At 49.8% G+C, this 19,692-nt stretch overlaps 1 protein-coding gene across 1 annotated transcript; it reads left to right on the top strand.

Annotated features, from left to right (window-relative positions):
- Positions 1–1,111: 1,111 nt before the first annotated feature.
- Rhou (ras homolog family member U) lies at positions 1,112–9,622 on the top strand. Its single transcript, XM_034522947.2, has 3 exons — positions 1,112–1,497; positions 2,790–2,848; positions 6,659–9,622. The coding sequence occupies exons 1-3, from the start codon at positions 1,227–1,229 to the stop codon at positions 7,112–7,114; spliced, it is 786 nt and encodes a 261-aa protein (XP_034378838.1). The 5' UTR covers positions 1,112–1,226; the 3' UTR covers positions 7,115–9,622.
- The last annotated feature ends 10,070 nt before the right edge of the window (positions 9,623–19,692 follow it).

The raw sequence follows: 19,692 nt of genomic DNA on the forward strand, positions 1-19,692 counted from the left end.
GCTATACTGCATGTAGGATGCCAGGTAGGTCGCTGGCACTATCATTTTTCTTTATGGAACCCAAACCTGTCATGTACCGTTTCTGTACCTCAGGCTGTCCTGGCTGTATAATGCGTACAAGCAATACTAAGGCTAAAGGAATTCGTTTTGGCAGAATGGCTGCAACAGTATCTGGTACATAAAAAAAGGGTCAGCATTGACGAGTTCTTGTCTTTACTACCAGCAAAATAATATTAATGTTAACAGCACACAGCTCTTCTTGCACCAGAAGCAAATCAGAAGCATTAGTGACCAGGCAGAGAAAGGACGGGCAGCACAAGATGAGCGGACTATTAGCTTTTCAGATAATACGAATGCAGCCAGAACTGCACTTAACTAAAGACTGTAAGGAAATTTGCTGGACCGTGAGCACACACAAGGTCACAACATGCCAACGAGAGGGCGAGCTAACCAAGAAAGGGTGGTGGCATCCTGCACCCAAACAAGAATCAATGATTTTAACGGAAAAAAATCCTACAGTTGTCTGCAATCACACTTAAGTCCTGCTCATCAAGAGGACAGGCTGCCAGGACAAGAATCTCTCCTTCTGGGGGACTGCTAAAGCAGGCAGGGCCCACAGCACCCACCCCCTCCAAACCAAGAAGACACTTGTGTGGACGAGCAGGGGCAGCTGGGGGAACAGGGAGAGAGGACGAAGCAGGTTGATCATGGTGAGAGGGAGATCGCGTGAAAAAAGGAGGTTGTGGAGAAGAAAGAGAATAGGGGGCGACCTGAGGAGGGAGAAGGAGCAGAGGGAGGAGAAAGAGCCGGGAGGGAAGGGGAACAGAAGGATGGGGGGCAGGGCAGGGGGAACTGGAGAGCAAGGGGAGGAAAGAAAGCTTGAGAAGGAGCGGGGGTTGTGGGAGGGATGAGAAGCCCACAGCAGGGGTCAGGGGTAGCTCGGGGTCCGCGTGGGTTGGCATGGTGGAGCCAGCTCGGCCAGCCGCACGGTTTCGAGGCGCCAGCGTAGTTCAGCAGCGCGGCGCGCAGACGGGGGCGCTGTGGTCTCGGGTAGAAGAAGGCGCCGCCAGACCCGCCTCTTTCCCCGCCCGCCGGTGTCGCAGGGAAGCCCGGCGGAGCAGGCTCAGCCACATCGCGGCCGCGCGGGCACAGTCGCCCCAGCCGAGCGCGGACCGTGCGCCGCCTTTGTCCGCCGGTGGCAGCTGGTCTCGCGGTCGCCGCCCGCGATGGCCCCGCAGCAAGGCCGGCCGGCGCTGCCCGCCCGCTGCGAGCCGCCCGCGGCGCCGCCGGTACCGCCTCGCCGGGAGCGCGGGGGGCGCGGGGCGCGCGGGCCCGGGGGGTCGGGGGGTCGGGGGCGCGCGGGCGGCGCCGAGGGACGCGGCGTCAAGTGCGTGCTGGTCGGCGACGGCGCGGTGGGCAAGACCAGCCTGGTGGTCAGCTATACCACCAACGGCTACCCCACCGAGTACATCCCCACGGCCTTCGACAACTTCTCGGGTGAGCGCCGGGCGGGGCGCGGCCTCGGGCTGGGAGGCGCGGGGCGGCGCGGGGCTCGGGGCAGCGGCTCGGCGGGGCGGCGGCAGGGTGTCCCACCGATCCGGCTCGGGGACTCGGGGACTAGGGAGCGAGCTGCAGCTCAGGTGCCCTTCCCACCTGCGCCTTCCGGGGCGGCTCGGCTCCAGCGGATCTCCGCCTGGAGCAGCCGGGATTGCTCCGGTGTGTGAGCCGGCCGGGCGCACCGGGGAGGGCTGGGGCTTGGGAGAAGGTTCCTTTCTTCTGAGCCCAACGCCTGCCTGGCTGCGCCCTGCCTGCGCTGTCTCGGTTTCTGACGGTTGGCCCAGTCCTTCCAGCTTGTCGTTCAGCTACAGCAAGTTCTCAAGGGTGGGTGGGCTCGTGTATCATACAAAGACAACAAAAGTAAAACAATCATTTCTCTTGATTTTTTTTTAAAAGTCTTTTTGGAATTTAAGAAAAAGTTACGAAAAAAAAATCACATAAGCTAGTGTGAAAAATCTTCCTTCTAAAAAATTTACCTCTGACGCCCCAGTCTCTGATAGCCTCTCAGAGACTCGATGGATAAAACAGAAGTGCATGGTGCCCCCTCCACCACTCACTAGCATGAATATTTATAAACAACCAGAAAGGCTATCAGGAGACAAATTGCCTAATTTAAGCTGAAACCTCCGTGTCTTTACTGGATGGGGGTTCTTGCTCTCACCCCATCTCTGGACCCCGGTGGAAACCCTGTGTGGCCTCTCTCCGTCAGCTTTTCTTTTTAATCCTCTTTTTGAACTGACAGAGAGAAGTGCCCGTTTCCACGCACCGGGTGATAGGCCGCCTGTGTTTGCACAAGTTCTCAAAACTGCTGGAGTTTTATGATAAACTCTGAAGCTGAGAGACCTTTTCCCAAGAGAAAACAGGATTATCTATGAGGTTGCCACTGATTTAAAAGTTCAGAGTTGGGTCCCACCTAATCCCCCCCCCCCCACCTTGTGTTGTTTCTAGGCCCTTTGAAACAAGGGTGACAGGAAAATTAATCTTCCAGGCTTGAAAGGAAAGCACTAGCCTTCCGGGGCACCTTCCAGAGGTCAGGGCTTTGCTGCCTCCTGCTCTGTGGTGGAGGGAGCCCCCCACCTTGGAACATTTGTACACTTCCATGGGTTTCCGGGCTTAGCAGAGTCCTTAGTTCACTAAGAGACCCCAGAGCAGAAACTGCCTCGAAGATCTGCTTCGAGGGTAAAAGATGTCCTGATAATCATCTTGCTCTTTTTTTTTTCTTTTCCCCCAAGCTGTGGTGTCAGTAGACGGGCAGCCTGTGAGACTCCAGCTCTGTGACACTGCAGGACAGGTCGGTATCAAGTTACACAGCCTGGGCGCTGGGAAAGGAAACAGCCTTTTAAAGGTTTCCAAACAACCTTTGCAGTTTCCAAACGAGTCCCTTAGTAACTGGGTCATTGTGAAACCTGGGGTAACAGGCCCACCCCTGCTTCAGCTCCTTTGAGGGCACTGGGGGGAGGAGAAGAGGCCAAGAGGGACAGCTCTGGGCCAGTGAAACAGGGTCTGCCTGTTCTGGGAAGGAGCTGAGGAGGCAGTGTCATCAGGAACTGCCCCTTATCTTAATAGGGCTTTCGGGTACCTCTCATGGTCTAGCTTAAGCTAAAAAAGAAAAACCACAGTAATGGTTTGTAACCATTTTTCAGAGGAAGCCCCTCATATCTTATAATCCATAGACTCAAGGCTAATGAACCTGAGACTTGCTCAAGGAAGAACGGTAGCTTCTGTTGACATCTCTCTTCCCCAGTTCTAGAGCAGTGGTCAGAGCCACCGTAAATTGAGCAGGGAAAGGCAGGGCTACTCTGTTTGGACATTCTTGTCTTGAGGGCAAAACATTAGAAAAGGAAGCCAGGCAGAAGACATAGGTGTAGGATCCATCCCCTCAGTGCCCTCACGAAGGGTTTTGGGCCTGGTCGATGCTGCCCTAGAAGCTATTTTAACCACTGAGGTCCTAAGTACTCAGGTGCCCAGGTGACAGCTAACTGGTCTCTCCTGATGTGTGGAGCTGACAGGGTACAGAGGGGATAAATAATCCCTTTACTTTCCCGACTGTCCGTGCTGACAAAGAAGCTGCCTTTCCCGTGTCTCCAGATCTTCTCCAAGCCAGGACCTCTAGGTAACTCATTACTGAAGGTGGCAAACTTGGGACTTGGGACTGGCTTATTCCCGAGACCTGGAGGAGACAGAAGACGAGGCTGTCTTAACGGACTGTCGTCAGTCCAGTGATAAATGCAGCAATGGAGTTGCCATCCCACTGGGAAAGCTGTTCAACACCTTTGCTATGAGTGGGAGAAGCCAGACACCATCCGTTTGTCACAGTGTGGGAAGGAAACATCAAAATCCAGCCATAGTTGTTCGTGCTTGTGATTTCAGCTCTCAGGAAGCTGCACCAGAGGGCTAGCCAAGAGTTTAAAGACAACCTGCACTGTGTGTCGAGTTCAAGGACAGTCTAGGCATAAGACACAAACACAGAAATGCCAGGCATGGTGGTGCATGCCGTAATCTCAGCACTTGGGAGAGGAAGACAGGAGGATCAGAAGCTCAAAGCCATTGACTATATGGGGCATTTGAGACCAGCCAAGCCTGTGAGACCCCCATCTCTTAAAAACGTGCCAACAAAGGAAAAAAACATCAAAGAGATGGTCTTGGGTCTTTCTCTTTTTGTATGATGTCTTCTGCGTAGTTTTATATAGATGGAAGAGGCTGGGCTTTCCCAACTGTAGGACATGGAGAGATGTAGTTGCTATAGGCTCCCCGAGGAGCAGAGAGAAGGCAGGAAACCAGAAGCGCCCCAAGGCACAGACATCATGGACCCCAGTGAGGAGCTGCTAGGATGTTGGTTCAGGAATCACTGTGCCACCCCTCAGATGTCTCTACCTGCCATCTTGGCTTCTGAAGAGGCGGACTTTCCTTGGTAGACGAGCCCTGAGTTGGAGTCTGGTACACCTCAGGGTTCCATGTGGTTTGGTTCATGAACCAGAAAGTGTCCATCAGCTTGTGGACAGCTATGGGCTTGCCTGCTGCAGACAGACCTGGGTCAGTAGACCAGCTCTGGAAGACAGTATGGTGCAGAGAAGAGCCTTGGCCATGGGCCTTTGAGAGGGGATGGACATGTTGGAAAACTGACTCAGCATTCCTCAAAGGGAGCTCGGTGTTTCCTTCACATCACCTCTGAAAATCTGGGGAATAAGCTGGGAGTAGTGGCTTAGGTCTGTCATCACAGTGTTTGGGACACAGGAGCAAGAGGACCACAAGTGTCAGGTCTACCTGGGCTACAGTGAGTTCAAGGCTAGCCCGGGCCTCACTCTACAGTGAGATCCTGTGTAAGAGAAAACCTCAATTGAGAAAATACCCCATCGTGCTTTGAATGAGGATGTCCCCCACCCCCATAGGCTCATTTGTTTGAATATTTGGTCCCCATTGCTGGAACTGTTTGGGAAGGATTAGAAGGCGTGCCTTGCTAGAGGAGATGTGTCATGGGGGCCATTTGGAGGTTTCAAAAGACTGGTGTCATTTTTAGTGTGCCTTCTCTGCCTCCTGCTTGTGGATCAATATGTGAGCTCTCAGCTGTTCCTGCCACCGTGCCTTTGCTCTGACATCATGGACTCTAGCTAGTCCTCTGAAACCATAAGGCCAACTAAATGCTTTTTTTTTTTTTTTTTTAATAGTTGCCTTGGCCATGGTGTTTTGTTACAGCAATAGAAACATAACTAATACACCTTCCTGACAGATCGGCCTGTGGTTCATTTTCTTATTAGTGATTGATGTGGAAGGGCCTGGCTCCCTGTAGGAGGTTCCACACCTGGACTGATGGTCCTGGCTGATTTAAGAAAACAAGATGCAAGCAAGTCCGTCAGCAGCACTCCTCCATGGCCTCTGCCTCCGTTCCTGCCTCCATTTCCTGCCTGGACTTCCCTGGATGATGGACTGTAGGACGGAGGATGGAAAATCAAATAAACCCCTTCTTCCTTGTATTGTTTTTGGTCATGGTGTTTATCAGTGCAATAGAAACCCCGACTAATGCAGCCACAGTTAAAGAATGCTATGCCTGTAAGTAGGACCGTAGGTAATCAACTGAGTAACAGAAAACATTGAACACATGATGACGTCTTGGGAAGTCATCAGTGTTGGATGCTGGAGGATTTCAGTGCACACAGACATTTCTGATAAGGGTGAGCAGATGGGCAAGTCTTTCTGGGATGAGGCTGTGCTGGAGTTTCCTGTGAGGTGGAAATGGTCCCTCCGGGATCTATAAGATGCCTGACCAGAGGAGACGCTGACACGGATGCTGGCTCGTGCCTGTTATGTGTGGTGTTTGGAGAGTCTGTTGGCAGACTGCAGGACATCTGTGCTCACTTGCCTGTTCCAGGTCTCTGTACCACAGGACAGTTGTGCACACTCTGCAGTATATTGTCTGTCTGAAATGCTGTGTGGAAGCTCAGCCATTCGCAGAGCTGAAAGAAGGAAGAAAAGTAAGAGGAAGGGAAGAAAGAGAAGATACAGTTAGGATAAGAATGGATTAACCATCATCTGAGTGAACGATGGAGGGGGACCAGGTCTTTAAACGGCTACTGCTAGTGGTCTACACAGATTCCCATTCTCATTTCTCAAGTCTTTCTTGTTTCTGAGGAACATGGTTCTGCACTGTGTGCTGGGGCAGGTGAGAGGACTCCACATCATTCATAGTTGTGGTCAGGCAGAGCAGGGCTGCACCTCAGAAGGGAGTTCTGTTAATAGAACAAAGTTCAAGAGGCCAAGTGTTGGGTATCAATGTGGATGAGAACTGACTTTCCGACTAGTCAGATTCCAAGAGTTAAAACAGAGAGTTGGGGTCACTGTGGGCTGAAGGCCAGGAAAGGCAAGGTCTCATCCGCCTAGTGCCTGTCTATAGCATATGGCATGGTAGTCATGGTCACCGAGAGCATATTTGGAGTGTTAAGGCTGTGCTGTCCCTCAGAGCTGCATCTGTGTCCCAAGAGCAGGCAGCAGGGCAGGTCTGAGACACTGGCCCCTCTTTAGGTTTTCTGTGACTATCCCTGCCCTGAAGGTCGCTTCCTAAAGTGGCAAGAACTAGCAAGGGTAATGGCTTTGTGCTTGGTTTCAGGACGAGTTTGACAAGCTGAGGCCCCTCTGCTACACCAACACAGACATCTTCCTGCTGTGCTTCAGCGTGGTGAGCCCCACATCCTTCCAGAATGTGGGCGAGAAGTGGGTTCCGGAGATTCGACGTCACTGCCCGAAGGCCCCCATCATCCTGGTCGGGACACAGTCGGACCTCAGGGAAGACGTCAAAGTGCTCATCGAACTGGACAAGTGTAAAGAGAAGCCGGTGCCGGAAGAGGCTGCGAAGCTGTGCGCCGAGGAGGTCAAGGCTGTCTCCTACATCGAGTGCTCAGCTTTGACTCAGAAAAACCTCAAAGAGGTTTTTGATGCTGCCATTGTTGCTGGTATCCAGCACTCAGACTCCCAGCTACAGCCAAAGAAGTCTAAAAGCAGGACCCCTGATAAGGTGCGGGACCTGTCCAAGTCTTGGTGGCGGAAGTATTGCTGTCTGGCCTGACTCTCACAAACAGCTGGCGTAACAACTCTTTACAACGTGGCTGTGGTCATAGGGTGAGCCCTCAAGGCATCCCCTTCTGCCCTTCTTCCTGTGTGTGTGAGCTTAGGGCTAAGATCCATATGCAAAATACATTTAAAAAAAAATCGAAAGTTAAGATTCTCCCCCCACCCCAGTAAGTCTAGAAGTCTAGAAACTTAGAGCTGTAGACCTCCGGATTAATTTATATTTCATATGAAAAGGGCTCTTTAAGGCTGGGCGTCAGCATGAAGTTCTGCTGCTTTGTACAGGACAAAGGAGAACTGGACCTTCTCCTGATTAAGGGCTACTGAGTGCTCAGAGCAGAACGCATGCGCACCAGACTTGGCGAGAATAAACGTGAGCTTCGAAACCACGCAAACCATCCTCGGTTTTGTAAGAGCAAAAATCTGAAAACAGCGAGGGGCTTCTGCTTACAAAACCTTGTGCCCATCCCTTCTGTTTACGGATTCACTTAGGATTTTCGAACAACCAAAACATCCCACAGCCTACTGGCATTGTGTTGACAGAACAGTACACTTGCTTGTTGCAGGTTTGTCTGTTTGTTTGTTTTTAATCACATGACCAGTTATGTTGCTATGAAAATGGTGGAGATGCCTCTTGTGCTGGGTGCACATCTGACATTTTCTTCAGGGAGTGACTCATGTTCAGATCAGAGAGTGCTCCTTGCTTTCAGGACTGGCTTGTGCATCTGTGTCCTGCCGGTGAAAGCAAGGGGAGGGCTTGTTTGGGGGCTTTCAGCTGCTGTGCTCACATCATCCCATTTGCAAGGAATTGGGCCACTTTGAGAGGCCATAGTCAATGATTGTGGGACACACACACTTTTTTCTCAAGTCCACCAAAATGTCTGCCTGTACACAAACACACACACACACACACACACACACACTGCACACACTGGCTGGTTTGCTAATGAAACCCTGAGACACATAAGCATGGTTGCAGGGATCAGGGCACCACACCTTCCTCTTCTTGACATTTCTTTGACCAGACATCATTTTGTAGGATCTTAATTTATACATTTTTTTCAGGTCATCTTAAAATGTGGGATGAACATGTTTTGAACCCCAGTGCCTTCAGGGTCCTGTGACTAGGGAGGCACTGTATTAGGGGCAGGTATGTGCAAGGCCTTACCCACCAGCGGCTTCGCTGGGAGTCATGCTGGTGGCACCTGTCCTTTTAGGCGAAGGTCTTATGACCGACTGTTCTGAGACAGCCCTGTGTCAGGAAAGCTCTTTCACAGGGTTGTGGGTACGTCCAAGACGCTGTAGGAACCAGACAATGAATCACAACTGTCGGTTTGCTGTGGGCAAGGAACCTCTTTATGGCCACCTGGTAACAAAATTTTCTGTCTGTGAATTTTTTCTTACTATTAAAAAAAAAATCAATCTTATGTTTTTCTGTAGGAAAAAAAAAAGTAAATGAACAGACTGTACTTCAGGTCAAAGAATTCTTCCTGCTGGTAAATAGGACTGAAGACTTTCTTGCATAACTAGAAGGCTAATCGCTGAACCACTAGAGTATATGAACTGTTTGTGAATGATAGTAGCCATATTCTCCTGAGGTGTTTCCTTGTGGCCCGAGTGGTAACATTGTTTCACTTTATGGAAATGTTTGTAACTGACCTAGTGACTGAGCTTATCCTATTGTACACAGCTGTCTAGAAAGCCAGCCTACAAGTGGGGCTTTGCCTGCCCTGTGTACAGAGGGTGGGTGGGGAAGAGTGAGTTATTTAATTTTAAATGTTATAATAAAGCCAGTGTAGTTGAGACCAAGGAAATGAGAACACAAACTCGATGTCTGGTGCCAGGACTGTTGGACCTCACACCCTGCCTCTGGGTCACCGGGAAGTGACATAAAGGACACTGTGTGATCCAGTTCTGGACACTCTTCTGGGATGCGTATCCCTGGACTGTGTGTGCCGCACATCTAGTGGGTGGACGCTGACCTGCGAGTTCTCAGTGCTCCTGCATCCTATGGAGTCAGAAGGTCTGACTGTACTTGAGGTTTTCCTGCATTTCTGCTTTTTGAAAATAGAGGTTTGGGCTGAGAGATCTAAAAGCGTGTGCCTGAGTGGGAGGCCAAGTTGGTTCTCTTCAAAGCTGAAAAACGGCTGGAATGTTCAACTTGGTGTCTGGGGAGGATTTTGTGAGCTTTGTGGAGAGGTGCCTCTTCAGCCTGATTCTGTCGGTGTAGGCTGACTTACCTGAAAAAACCACACCCTGTAGCAGGCTCCAAAATCGCCATCTCAAGCAGGTGTGCAAGCGAACTTTCAATAACTGTTTTCTGCTCGACAGACATGTGAGCAGCTACCCAGAAGTCTCAAGCCAAAAGGGGAGCCTTGCTCCTCTGCAGGTGCCTTACCAACGTGTGCTCTTCTCTTTTCCCATGTCAAAGATTTTGGACAGGATCTTGTACTTGAAAAATGCTATAAATGAGTTGCTAAGAAATAAATTCTGACCTGTGGATAGAGCTGCCCTTGCTTCTTCTACTGAAATAGAAGCTCAGATATGCATTGGCCTGGACAGGTTAGGAAGCTTCCCGTGTTCAGGGAAAGTATGTAGCATCACACTTACTCAGCACGGCCTTGTGGGCTATGGGCTTGGTCTGATGACTGGGTTTTCAAGATTTTTCTGTATAACCTCCCTGGCTGTCCTAAAACTTGCTTTGTAGACCAGGCTGGCCTCAAACTCACAGAGATCCCCTTGCGTCTGCCTCCTGGGTGCTGGAATAAAGGCATTCGCCACCACACCCTGCTCCCCTCTTCATATTTTGGGAAGGCCAGGTTACAGAGTCCAGACTCCAGACAGTGTTGAGGGAGACCTGAGGGTCTGAGAGCTTCATGTGTGAACGCTTGGCCTTTCTTTCTACAGATAAGTCCTTGGGGATGCAAGTGGTGGGCATCTGTTACCAAGGTAGGGAAACAGAAGCTAAGACTCCATCACCCTGCAATGCAGCTGAAGCCCTAGGTGCCTGTGACCCAGGGTGCCAGAACACTGTGTACTTTCTGATTCTGCAGTTAATCTCTCTTAACCAGGGTGTAGCTCTAGGGGTGTGACTTTAGAGAAGTGGCCATTCAGAGTGGGCGACGTCATCTTGCTTGGGACATGATACCCAGCATAAACAACTTGAGGGATTTCTCCTGGATCGTAGCTTCAGAGGTCACAACCCGTTGTTAGCTGACCCTGCCATCCTGGGCTGGATATGAGGCAGAATGTTGAGGTGGAGAACCCTGGAGCAACAGCCCCTCACCTCGTGGTGGCCAGAAAGCAGAATAGGAATGCATGATAGCCACCTTATTCTCTTTTGTTCTATCCAGGCCCCACACCCTGCCTATGAACCGGTGAGGCCTGTATTCAGGGTAGGTGTTTCCTTAAACTAACCCCTCTGGAAACACAGAAAGTATCACTCACTAATTGTGGTACCAAAGAGGAAATTAAGATTAAATGTCTTTGGGCTACAAAGATGGCTCAGTGGTTAAGAACATCTTGCTCTTCCACAGGTCCTGAGTTGGGCTCCCAGCATCCATGTCAGATGGCTTACACACCTGTAACTCCAGCTGCAAGGGCAGGCACCTGCACTTATGTGTGCATCTTATACACAGATGCACATGCGTACATCTAATTAAAAATAACATCTTTTAAAAATATACTAGCTATAATAGTTATAGCAACTATAACTATTATATACAGTGTGGCAACTAGGCTGCAGCTTTTGCGAGTGCCTGGTAGACATTTCATCATGACGGTTGAGAAGGCTGGGCAGAGAGCAGTCAAACTACCTTCCATTCCACCTGTGGCCAGAGAGTCATTGGCAGGGTAGCTTCACAGCCTTCTGTATCAACCTCAGAGTGGTAGACTGCAGCCCAGAGGGACCTGGATCCCTTACTTGCCTTCTGGAACATACTGATGGTGTATCCACCCCTGGGGTAGATGTCAGGGCAGCTTTCTGAGATTTATGACCTGGAAAAGGTTGGGCAAAGAGAAGTACCTGGAGAGCACTTTCTATGGTCTCTGCTTCAGTTCCTGCCTCCATTTCCTGCCCCGACTTCTGTGTGTAACCCAGAAACGTAAGCCAAATACACCCTGCCCTCCCCAGGTTGCCTTGTGGTCTTATCATGGTAGTAGACCATAAGCCAGGGCCGATTCCATCTTCATGGGTATACACTTTAATGTTTGCTTTTTGTTTTTTAAAGTGAAAAAATGCTACACTTTTTTATTTCCAATTGCTTTTTATAAAGTCTGAGCATTGTGTAAGTATCTCTCTGAGCCTGCTTGTTCCTGCTGGCCTGTGGCACTTATGGAGCAGGCCACCCCTCAGGAAAGCTACCAGTCATCTGGAAGAAGCTAAAGATGCCCAGTCTGAATCCTGGGCCCCAGAGCAGTGTGGGAGTCAGTTAGGAGGCACCGCATGGAGCCATGGTCTGTGCTGCAGCCCTTGACCGAGCCATCTCTTCAACCCTGTTATACAAGAGGCTGCAGCTTGTGTTGAGCATGATCTCACATTCCCATGATCCTCTGACCTCAGCTTTCCATTGTCTGGAAACAGTGTGCAGTCCCAACTAGAAGACCTAATCTGCATCTGAAGGATGCCTGTGACTCGCCTGACATTCATCTCTAAGAAGAGGGGCGGGCTTTGAAGCTCACTTCTGACCAGTTGTTGGGACATCAAGCAGCACTTTAAACTTCACTCATTGTCTGAGTTCCCTGTTGCCGCTGTGACAAATACACTGCAAACTCAGGCACTTAAACAACAGAGTCTTACTACTCTGCTGTTTCAGAGGCTAGTAATATGATAGAACCTCACTGGGAGAAAAAAAGAGCTCAACAGTGTTGAGCCAGTAAGCGTAGGGAACCTGCTTCTTTCTGTAGCTTCGGGAGTCACCTGTATCCCGTGGCTCATGGTTTATGCTTTCCTGTACCTTTGAAGCCAGTGATGGCCAGCTGTCTTAGTTAGGGTTTTATTGCTGTGAAGAGACACAGTGACCACAGCATCTCCTATAAAGGAAAACATTTAATTGGGGCTGGCTTATGGTTTGAGTCCATTATCATCATGGTGAGAAGCATGGCAGCCAGGGAAGGAGCTGAGAGTTCTACATCTTGATCCACAGGCAGCTGGAGAGTGTGAGTCACACTGGGCATAGCTTGAACATCTGAAACCTCAAAGGCCGCCCCTATAGTAACATACTTCCTCTAACAAGGCCACACCCACTCCAACAAGGCCATGCCTCCCAACAGTGCCACTCCCTATGCCCCAAGCATTCAAACACTTGAGTCTGTGGGGGCCAAACCTATTGAAACCACCCCACCATCCATACCATTTTTATGTGGAACCACACAACACTAACATTTCTATTACATTCTTTGCCACTCAGGACTCTTCTCATCAAGGTCCTGGGTCCACTGGAGGTAGTTCTGGGTGCTTATCATCCAATGGTCAGCTGACGGCAGCTTCTATTCCATATGCCTCGTGTCCCCTTTGGCCATGAGACCTGTATGCCACAGGATCTAGTTTCAGAGGTTGGCATTTGGGAGCCTCTCTTTTGCCTCCACCCCACACCCCACAGACCTCCCTGCTACATAACTCCACAGAGGGTCCACAGGATGCTTGTTCAGAAGTACTTGGGCAGCACCTGGTGCTGGCTTCTCAGTCTTGAGGGTTTTTCCCACAAATTATGCTTGAGGGGAAATTGTACCCCACTACTCAGCAGTCACAAAGTAAAACTGAAAAGCAGTAGGGATAGTACTGTGGAGAGAGAGAGAGAGAGAGAGAGAGAGAGAGAGAGAGAGAGAGAGAGAGAGAGAGAGAGAGAGAGAGGACAGACAGAGAAAGGGAGAAGGAGATTGGTTGTAGGTTGACATAAAGAACAAGCCTGGCCCCTGCTTGCACCCCTCTGGCTTCCTGCCTTGCTATGCAATATCCCTTTTGCACAAGCTGCTGCTGTAATGCCAGATCATCGTTCAGTAAAGTAGGCAGGATGCCCTCCTTCAAGCCAAGCAGAGGCTAACAATGTCTGGACCCCTGGTGCTGTTAGTTTTAAAATGAACCTCTTTCTTTCACAAGTTACCAGGCTCCCCCCTCCTACACCCCCAGCTGTTAGCTGAAGGAACCTCTCTTTCTTTTAAGTGACCAGCCTCAGTTATTTTGTTATTTTGTTTGTTATCAGGCCAGCTACATTGTAACTTTCCCCACCCAGGCACGGTCTTCGGTTCTAAGAAACTTCGCTAATATAAGGAGTGTATGCATTAGGCTTAGTACCTTGTGCAGGCAGCAAAAGCAGCGAAGAATCAGGACTGGGTTGCCTTAGAGACCCTCTAGGGCTGTGGGCAGCAGCCCTGGGACACAAGGAGCCAGGGCTCTGTCCAGTGGCTGCATTTGGGCCTTGATTCTTGGAGAGGATAGTTCAGCTCGTGGCTATTCCCTTTTCTTTCTTTTTAGATTTATTTAGTTTTACTTTATTTTACTTTATATGTATGGATGTTTTTTGCTTCCATGTATATACATGCATCCACATGTATGCCTGGTGTCTGTGGAGTCCAGAGGAGGGCATACGAGCCAGAGTTACAGATGGTGTGGGCCACTCTGTGAGTGCTGGGGACTGAACCCAGGTTCTCTGCAAGAGCAGCAAGTGTTCTTAACTTCGGAGTTTTATCTCCTGTGCTGGCAATTCCCTTTCTGTCTTCATGAAGTTGACTGCCACGGGCAGCTCCTTTTGACCCTCCTCCTATGAAGAATGTTCTGGAACTTCTCCACATACAGCTGAGACCCCGAAGGACACTGCTTACACCTGATGGGTGCCAGTCATGTGGCCCAAACAGTGACGAACACCTGACATTTTACTGGACTCTGCTTTCTCAGCCCCGGCTGCTTCTTTGTAGACTTTTTGTGCCTCAAACAGGCAGCTTGCACAAGGCTCCATCTGGAGATCTAGCTTCCCCTGGGGACCATCAGGGGAGACCAACCATGACAAAGTGCCCAGGGCAAGATGGAGCTGGTTTTGCTGGCAGCTGTGAGGCCATGCTCCCTACCCTACCCTGCATGTATTGTGACCTATTAGAATATGGTTGAGGTTGGTCTGTTAGAGCTGGACAAATATTCCTGAAGAAGTTTTCCAAGATTACCATGGTTACTGCCTGAAACAGCAGGTCAGCTACCACTGGTCACAGGGAGACAGACCAAGGGAAGGGGGATGTTTTGTGGCAGGTGGGGCTGCCAGCAGGTGCTCAGCTCCCTCCTAGCAATCAACTGAGCAGCAGAGATGTCTCCATAGATCTGTCAAATTGTGAAGTAACCTTGGCTAAACCTATCTCTTAGAGACTCTGAGGAGAGACATGAGAGCCAGGAGACCTGGGATGCTCAGGACTGGAGAGCCAAGTAAGCAGGGTACCAGGGAGGAGAGAGACAGTCACAGCAGCAGGGAGAATGAGTGCAGTCACCTAGATACAGGACATAGTGTGTGACCATCAACATTGAGACTAAAACGTGCGAGTTTTACCATGAAATTATTTAATTACACATTGGTTTGGGTTCAGATGTAGAGAAAAAGCTTGAATTCCTCCTTTTTTTTTTTTCTTGTTTTGTTGTTTTGGTTTTTGTTTGTTTGTTTGTTTTTTTCAAGACAGGGTTTCTCTGTGTAGCCCTGGCTGTCCTGGAACTTACTCTGTAGACCAGGCTGGCCTCGAACTCAGAAATCTGCCTGCCTCTGCCTCCCAAGTGCTGGGATTAAAGATGTGTGCCACCACTGCCCGGCCTCAGCTTGCTTTCTTATAGAACCTAGGACTACCAGCCCAGGGATGGCTCCACCCAAAATGAGCTGGGCTGCCCACCCCCCTTGATCACTAATTGAGAAAATGCTGGATCTCATGGAAGCATTTCCTCAAGGGAGGCTCCTTTCTCTGTGATAACTCCAGCTTGTGTCAAGTTGACACACAAAACCAGTCAGTACACCGTCTCTCCTCCCTACTCCGGGTGTGTGTGTGTGTGTGTGTGTCTGTGTGTGTGTGTGTGTGGAGGGGGGGTGGGGCTGTCTGTCCATTTGTCCTTCTGTCTTCCTGGCTCTCTCTTTTCTTGTTGAGCAGCAAACCTAATCACTCTCTACTGTTTTCCCAAATGTATTGGGTTTTGTGCTGTGTGGACGCGCTTCAGGCTGCTATAAACTGAGGACCACACCATGTTACTCCCTAGGAAGAAATGCAATGGGAGAGACGTATCCAAGGTTTATGTACTAAAAGGCTGGTGGTGTCTGGGGAGGTAGACAAGAGGGATTGAGCTAGTGGGACAGCCTCAGGGAATGAATGTGCACTGGATGTTCTCCGCCAAACCTCAGGGAGGCCTGTGGTTCCAGCAGCCATTCAGAAGAGTGTCACACTGGGCAGAAGCAGCCAGGCATCACATTTGCCTGACCACAGTCTGGCTGGGATGCTGGGGAGAGTGTACTATTGCCACCTGGTGCTGCTTCCTCTTAGCAGGAGGCGGGGCAGGCCTGAGGACCAGACTCTTCATGGTGATAATAGCAACCATCCTGTGTCAGTTTTTTTGTGTGCTCAACTATGTTTTCTGTAATTATTTGATTCTCAAGACAAATTCAAATTTGTTTTTATTTCTGATACTTGAGTTATTTTTTATACAGGTCCCACCAACGGCTGGATAGCAGCTGTAATAGAATTTCACCTAAGTCATGCAGTCATTTAAGTCGGTGCAGAACAGAAACTCACTTCGAATCCTGGGAGCAGAGGTTAAACATCAAGCCATTCACAGCACCGAAAGCTCTGCAAGTCACAGTGATCGAGATTCACAGGCTACTCTCCTGCAGGGGCCAGGCCAGCTTTCCCCAGACGATGGGTGCTCATGTCAACCAATCTGTCAATCTGTTGTCTCAGCACTGGCCTCCACTTCTAGCTGAGTCTCAGGCCTCGCGCCATCCCTCAGTGTTATCGCACTGGGGTTGCAGAAAGCAAGGGGACGTTTGGAGCCGCTCAGAGTCTGGGGAGACTCTGCACAGCATCTTTGGAATTCTTTCCTGCTGACCCGCCTCCAGTATTTCTCATCACACGAGAGCCAGGTGGGCGCTCTTGTTCTATCTTCACAAGGCAAACGGCCCGCCTGGGCTTATAGATGATCTACAGCACAGATGTTCTCTTTCCAAACTTCCAAGGTGGAAATTTGATAGACACTTGGAGAACAGAGGTGACCATTAAAGTTTGAATCCCCCCCCCCCCCCCCGTCTTCCTCTGGTTCTTCCTGCCCAGTGATGGGAACCAGCAAATCTTTGCCAAGTTCAACTGCGGGTCAATGGCCACATTCTGTCCAATATGGAGTTCCGGTCCAAGTTCCCTCCCCAGTGGCCGTTGTGTTTAGCAGAGCTCATGGTTGCTTCGAGTGTGGGGGACCATGAGAGACTAGACCTGGGCCTGATGGGGATTCTAGGGGTGCTCTTAGATTGGGGGTGCTATCAATGGTCAGGACATAGAGTGCACAGCACGTGTTGTCTGACTGAATTCAGTCTGCATTCTACTGATGTAGTAGATTTATACGTTTTATTTCTCAGATCTGTATTTTCATCAGTAACCTACCTGGCTGGTTATAAAGGCCAAGCTGAAGAGCAGAGTCCAGGCCTCAATCTACAGGGCTCAACTTGTCATCTGTTAGTCCAGGTCTTAATGTGCCCAGCTCACAGGTCTACCAGCTCAGCCTTGGGGTCTTTCTGTCAATGTCAAGTAGGCAAGCATTGCCATCCAGAGGAGACGTCACTGGGCCCTGTCCTTCAGCAGAAGACAGATAGAGAGTCCCTACTACCCTCCAACCTAAGGAAGCCAAGGTGAAGCTTGTAGCGTCTGAAGTGCTTGCTGCATCTGCCCCTGGAGCCGTTGAAGTTTGGCATTCTGAGGGTAGAGGCTGCATTCTGAGGGTGGAGGCTGCATTCTGAGGGTGGAGGCTGAAAACTGTGAAGGAAGGAGATAGCAGAATGTAGTGTCCCCAACTACGGACTCACATCTTGCAAAATCCTTCTTCTTATTGGATGAACTACGCAGCTGGGAAATCAAGCCTTTTTCTGTCTTAGACCGGAAGGAGGAGTCTAGGGACCCGGCCATGGGGCCAACTGCAGAAAACTGACAGATGAAGCCAGAGGTTTGCTAGAACCAATAGGTGTCAAAGACTGCCTGCAGCTGAACCTACTGAGTAGCCGGCTGGGCACTGCAAAGCTGTAGTGGGTTGGCCTGATACTGCATGTATTCTAATGTGAATATTGGGCCCCCAAGACCTGGTTGTCCCAGAGAGGAGAGAATCCATGTATACCAGAGAGGAGAGGAATAGAACCAAGTCACACTGTATGACCTTGTCCCAAGTTATTTCTGATTGATAAATAAAGATGCTGAGAGACAATAGCTGAGCAGAAGAGACATAGGTGGGTTTAGGCTTCCCTGGGCTTGGGTGCAGAGGATGGGGAGGAGGAGAAGGAGGAGGAGGAGGAGAGAGAGAGAGAGAGAGAGAGAGAGAGAGAGAGAGAGAGAGAGAGAGGAGAAAGAGGAAGAGGAAGAGGAAGAGGAGAAAGAGGAAGAGGAAGAGGAGGAAGAAGAAGAAGAAGAAGAAGAAGAAGAAGAAGAAGAAGAAGAAGAGGAGGAGGAGGAGGAGGAGGAGGAGGAGGAGGAGGAGGAGGAGGAGGAGGAGGAGGAGGAGGAGGAGGAGAGGAAGAAGAGGAGGAAGAGGAGGAAGATGCAGAAGGCACATGGTGAGTCATGAAAACATGGCTCTAAGGGCTGGCCAATTGGGGTTAAGAACATCCCAGATGAAACATAGCAAGTGATAACTCGGGGTTATCAATAGAAAAGTAGATTCTAACAGCATAGAGGGTAGATAGCTGCCCAGCTCTTGTGCTGTTTAAGGCACATTGTGAATATAAAAGTTGTATGTATCTTTTATCCAGGAACTAAGTGGTCAAGGCAGGGTATTTAATCCTGGACTGGGACTAAATAATTTCAACAACAGAAAGCAGCCCAAGGGGCGCTATCATTATCCTTGTTTATGGCTGAAGAAACATGGCTCACGATGTAAGGGTATCTGCCCTGGGAACCACAAAAGGACGGAGACTTAACTGGCTCTTCTGTGCCAAGCCTGCGGTCTTGGTGTCTGAGAAGGCTCTGCACTGGGGTTGCTGATAACAGAAACCCTCTCTGAAGACCATTCTGTGCAGCACAGGGAGCCTAGACGATTGCACCCCGTTAGTGCTCACTGACTGACAGAAGGAGAATACTGCTCTGTGCTTGGAGAACAGTAGCATCTCCTGTCACTCTTGCAGAGGCTCTTAGCTTCTGAGCAGTTATGGAATAAGGGAATGCCATGCCCTGTGCAGATGTGTTGTGAGCCTGGCATGGTGATTGTACAGCCCTCCTGGGAACCTGTTTTGTTGCTGCCTCATACAGCCCTGAGTTGCTTTCTTTGTTTCCCATGTAGAGGTGGGGCCTTTAGGGCTGGCCCCTTCTCTGTGAATTATTTGGAACTTTTTTCTGCTTCCCCGCTGGCTCGTCCTGGACCTGGGAAGCTGGGAGGAGCTTCGTTCAGGGTGGGAACTGGGTTTCTTGGCAGCTCCTCCCTCTGATGGTGTGATCTGGTTGGCAAAGATTTGCTAGAGTAAACCAGCTATAAGCTCTACCTCCCTGGTAGGCCTGGGGCTGATAAGAACCCTGTTTCCTGCTGCTCCCTAGAGCACTCCAGAGGCCCACTTTGCTCCTTAATCCTGTTCTGCATTTGCAGATAGCTGCCACTTAGTGACTGAAGGCCCCTGAGGCAGGGAATTTCTTCCCTACCGGGCAGCTGACTGACACTAATATTGCTGCACACACACACACACACACACACACACACACACACACATCCACCACCCTCTGGTTACTGTTTGTAGGCTGTCTGTAAAGTATGATGAAAAAATAAACCAGAACCAAAGCAGAACCAAAGACAGACACAGGAGCAAAGAGATTTATTTGGAGAAAGTAGAAACAGAATGACCTACACATGTTGCCATCCCCCAAAGAAAAAAACCAGCCGACATTGGCACACCGCATTCTCATAGAGCTGACCAGACCCATCCAGAATAACTGCTTATGTACAAACGAAGATGCTAAGAGCCAGACACTGAGACAGCCAGGCAAAATGTATGCACTGCCAAGTTACATGGTGCACTATTCCTAAACCATTCCTTGTGTTTAGACACCAGCATCTGTAGGTGTGAACATTAAGGCTGTTGGCAGCTGGACTCATTCACAGATACTTGGGACTAAATTTGTCCCTGTGACTCTAAACACAAAGGAGGCCACTGTGAGCAGGACTGCTCTGAGTGAGGGAAAATGTTAATCCCACAGATTCAAGGAGAGAGACCACCGACTGAAATCATGGCCAAATAAATTTATTATTATTATTATTATTATTATTATTATTATTCCTACATGAGCCGTCTCTCCCTAAAGGTGAAGTTCACAAGATCAGCCTTGGACTTGGATAGGCAAGATAAGGATTTTTTTTCTTTGCTGTTATTATTTGTTTGTTTG

This window comes from Arvicanthis niloticus, chromosome 18, assembly GCF_011762505.2.
Source record: "Arvicanthis niloticus isolate mArvNil1 chromosome 18, mArvNil1.pat.X, whole genome shotgun sequence".
NCBI lineage: Eukaryota > Metazoa > Chordata > Mammalia > Rodentia > Muridae > Arvicanthis > Arvicanthis niloticus.